The sequence below is a fragment of the Mastomys coucha genome, unplaced genomic scaffold, assembly GCF_008632895.1.
Source record: "Mastomys coucha isolate ucsf_1 unplaced genomic scaffold, UCSF_Mcou_1 pScaffold17, whole genome shotgun sequence".
Lineage (NCBI taxonomy): Eukaryota > Metazoa > Chordata > Mammalia > Rodentia > Muridae > Mastomys > Mastomys coucha.
Window position 1 is genome coordinate 20393091 of NW_022196899.1, and position 4671 is coordinate 20397761.

At 40.7% G+C, this 4671-nt stretch overlaps 1 protein-coding gene across 1 annotated transcript in view; it reads right to left on the reverse strand.

Annotated features, from left to right (window-relative positions):
• The window catches only part of LOC116094883 (histone H3.3-like), a 26444-nt gene that overhangs the window by 10603 nt on the left and 11170 nt on the right, over window positions 1–4671 (reverse strand). Inside the window, exon 2 of the mRNA XM_031376282.1 lies at window positions 2443–2895. Within this exon, the coding sequence (XP_031232142.1) occupies window positions 2443–2895 (453 nt within the window). The remainder of the gene's footprint in view (window positions 1–2442; window positions 2896–4671) is intronic.

The window sequence follows — 4671 nt, forward strand, 5'->3', positions numbered from 1 at the left end:
CTCTCTCTCTCTCTCTCTCTCCCTCTCTCTCTCTCTCTCTCTCTGCCACCCCTATACCCCAGAACCCCTCTAGCTGGGATGGGATGTCCAGCCTTTCTATTTCCTCTGCCCAGTCATAGGCTGAATTACCTCTTCATTGAACAATCAGAGACGATGGAAAATAATTTTTACATAACATTGAAACCAGAGGTGTTGCCCATGACATCATCTGCACTGTAGACAGAAGACATCTGGGCATAGAAACCAGCATCTGAGAAGCAAGCCCAAGTTTTCTGAAAGAGCAGTAAATACCTTTAACTGCTGAGCCATGTCTCCAGCCCCCTAAACACTTCCTGCTTTTCTTCTTTTATAAAAGCATTTGACATTGCATTTTGCTGCACTTCAAATATCTCCTTCCTATAGCACTATCACTCCATCCTTATGAATGTATCGGTATAACTTAAAAAGAGGAGAAGGGAAAGGAAGAGAAAGAATGGGGGGGAGAACAAGGAGGAGGGGGGAATAGAAGAGGAGGAAGGTGGTAGGAAGAGGTGGGGAGAAGAGGAGAGGGAAAAGAAGAGGAGGAAGAGAAGGAGGAGGAGCAGGAAATTTAGCTTATTAGTAGAAGACCTTGCATGTGGTCCTGGCTTCAAGTTCTAGCTCAACAAAATAAAGTCATAATTAAAATCACATATGGTCATGTATCCTGCCTATTCTTTATCTTTTTACACGTTGGGTAGATAGAGACTTTTCTCATCACAGTCAGTAATCAAACATCATGCAAATATAACAAAGCTATTTAAGCAGACCCATACCAAAAAAAAAAAAAAGAAAGAAAGAAAGAAAGAGAAAAAAATGAGCTTGTGCATTCCCGTCCCCCACCCATAATCTTGCTATGTGACAAGAACCCCTTTTCACAGTCACCTGACTTCCACATCTACCCTGTGACTTCCCATATGAGCAGTTCTGTGCCCGAGGGTGTACACAGACAGAAGCGTTCTGTTCGTTCATTCACTGGTGGTTCAAGCCACATACACGTTTTTAATTTCTCTGTGGTTGAATTTGCTGCCTTTCCTTTCTTGGTATGCAGAAGCCTTTACAACTCTATAGAAACATTTTTTCACGAGCCAGGGGAGTAGCTGGATGGTAGAACACAGGACAATCACACAGCAGCATCCAGGACCAGCATAAATGAAGCTCCCTGTCTGGTCTCCAGTAGTAGAAAAAAAGAAAGAAAGAATAAAAACAAAGAAAACTACTTATATTGTAACCCCAATTAATGACTGCTGTGGTCTAAAAGCAATTGTCATCTTTTAAGCTCATATGTTTGAACACTTGGTCCTTCCTGATGCTGAGCTCTGAAAGGCTTGTAGAACTTTTAAGAGGTGGAATCTCAGTGGAGTCTCTGGCAAGCCTTGAGGTTTTATACCTTGGTCCCACTTCCTGTTTACTCTCTGCTCCCTGAGTATGGATATAGTGCGACCAGCCAGCCTCTTGTTGTCAGTGCCATCAGCAGTGATAGAGCCAAGAGAAACCCTTTCTCCCTTAAGTTGCTTTTGCAGCAGTATTTTATCCCAGCAACAAGTAACCAAAACAAAGGTGAAATTAGAGGAGCCATCAAATAATTTCTTTTTTTTTTTTTTTTTTTTTTTTTTTTTTTTTTGGTTTTCTGAGACAGGGTTTCTCTTTGTAGCCCTGGCTGTCCTGGAACTCACTCTGTAGACCAGGCTGGCCTTGAACTCAGAAATCCGGCTGCCTCTGCTTCCTAAGTGCTGGGATTAAAGGCTTGTGCCACTACTGCCCAGCTCAAATACTTTCAAAAGGGCACAGCTTCAATCTTATGCCAGCAGCTGTTCCTATGCAAGGGAAGGGAGGCAAGCACAATCATTTTCCTGCTTGTGCTGAAGTATAACTTCTCTATGTAGCTCACACTGGCCTAGAGTTAACTGTGTGGCACAGGCTGGCCTTGAATGTGAGAGAACCCCCAAGACTGAGTTCATGAGTTCTAAGATTACACACCCACTTTCATCTCTATTTTTTCTTCTTTTTTTATATAGTTTAATGTATCTTAATAGCGAACTTACAGGAACAGCACAGAAGACAGACAACATTAAAAACATGTACTTGCATGGAGGACAACTCAATTAGAAAAGTATAGTGAATGGATGGAATCTAACTATATGATAAAAATGCTACAAACACATTTAGTTGCCGTCAATACAAAATTTACTTATTTGAAAAAAAAGAAATCCAAATGCTGGTATTGTCCAGAAATTTTTAACAGGTTTATTTATAATTGTTATAAAGTTAAACTGTTAAAATGTGCTCACTGAAACATTTTGCTTGCATTAATGCTTTACATCTTGCATTTATATTAAAAATTCACACACAAATAATGAACATGGAAAAACTGCCAATACCTGATTCTGTCCCCTGTGTTTCCAATCACAATCAAATACTTACCTTTGACCCCATGGAAAAAATATCTAACATTCAGAACTACTGATAACAGGAAGAAGCGTGCTAGCTGGATATCTTTTAGCATAATCGTTTCACGTTTGGCATGGATAGCACATAGGTTGGTATCTTCAAAAAGGCCAACCAGATAGGCCTCAGTTGCCTCCTGCGAAGCACCAATAACTGCATTCTGGAAGCACAGATCTGCTTTGAAGTCCTGAGCAATTTCTTGGACCAGACACTGAAAGAGGAGCTTGCGAATCAGAAGTTCAGTAGACTTCTGATTGCGTCTGATTTCACAGAGTGCCACAGAACCTGGCTTGTAACGATGAGGTTTCTCCACCCCTCCAGTAGAGGGCGCACTCTTGCGAGCGGCTTTTGTAGCCAGTTGTTTCCTGGATGCTTTACCACCGGTGGATTTGCGGTCAGTCTGCTCAGTACGAGCGATGGTATGGGCACCTCCTTACTTAAGCCCCTTCTCTCTGGGCTAGAGCTCGGCAAGCGAGAGGCGGCAGGGCGAAAGCTGCGAACACAATTGAAAGATGCCTGACACCTAGGCTCCATCTCTATTTTCTTAATCAGTGTTTATTTTACATCTATTTACTGCTGTTTTCACATAACAATATATTTGACATTGAGTATAGCTCTTCCTTTTCTCCATCCTCTCCCCTCTCATTGATCGCCTAGAGCAGTGGTTCTCAACCTTCCTAATGCTGCGACCCTTTAGTCCCTTTAGTACAGTTCCTCATTTTGTGGTGGTCCCAACTGCAAAACTATTTTCGTTGCTACTTCATATCTGTGTTGTGACTAGTCTTATGAATTGTAATGTAAATATCTGTGTTTTATTATGGTCTTAGGCAGCTCCTGTGAAAGGGATCATGACCCACAGGTTGTGAAGTGGAGCCTAGACAGTTTCACTTCTACTTCCATGTTGTATGTGCATGATGCTTTTGTGTAGCTATATAGAATCTAGGATCTACAAATGAGAGGAAACCTACAATATTTGTCTTTCCAAGACTCACTTAATTTGCCCAATATGATCGTCTCCAGTTGCATCCATTTTCCTTCAAGCACATAGCTTTGTTCTTCATGATGGAAGGAAATTCCATTATGTATATAAGCCATATTTCCTTTATTTATGCCTCTACTGTTAGGCACCTAAGTTGGTTCCCTAAGTGTAAAAAGTATATGCATGTATGTATGTATATGTATGTATATATATATATATATATATATGCATGTGTGTGCATGTGTGTATGTATATATATATATATATACATACACATATATATGCATGAATATGCATATATGTATGTATATGCATGAATATATAGATATATTCATACATATACATATATCTATGTATGTATGCATGTGTATATGTATGCATATATGTATATATTTATGCATGTATGTATGCATTAATGGTTGCATATATTTAAACTATTTCACAGCATTTCTGTAGAGCTGTTTGTCTCTGATTATACAGCTGTAGAAACTGAATCTCAAAAAGGCTAAATAACTTGCCAGTTGCCCAAGGCCACACAGATAATGAACATCATTTGGAACTTATGCCCAAACCCATCTGACCTTAAAAGCCATCCTTTTGGCTCCAGATTAGCTCATGCCTCACCTTTGGTCTGGGGTGGAATTTGGCAGCTTCTGATTGCCCACTGACGCCACATGTACTTTTTTAATGAAAACAATGCTTGGCGAAGAACAACCCTGAAGACTAAATGTGAAGTCAGAGCTCTGAAATTGTTTCCCATCATATTTCCTGAAAGCAATTGTTCATGAAGATAAGGTGGTACTTCCAGTAAAACTGTGACAGTCCCAGAGGTGCTGACTCACTCTGAGGGCAGTGTCATTCCTGGAACTGTGTCCTATATAAACTGGCCTGTCAGAGCTACAGCAGGGACAGCAGGCCTCTCTGGCCATGGCGCCTCTCCCTGGCTTCCCTTCAGTAGCAATGTTCACAGGACACCTTCTGTCTGCCCAGTACTTCCACAATTGCTAGAGAAGCCAACATTCTACCATCCATATCCTACTACACACTGATAACAGTAACAGGCTTTTGTTTTCCTTTAAACAAAAAGGTTTGAAATTAATCATTTTTAACAATGTCTGTTTTAGCATTTCTTTGGATCATTTACCCTGCTTCCTTTCTCGGAAAGTCTCCACTTTCTCTCTTTCTCTCTCTCCTCTCTCCTCTCTCTCCCTCTCCCTCTCCCTCTC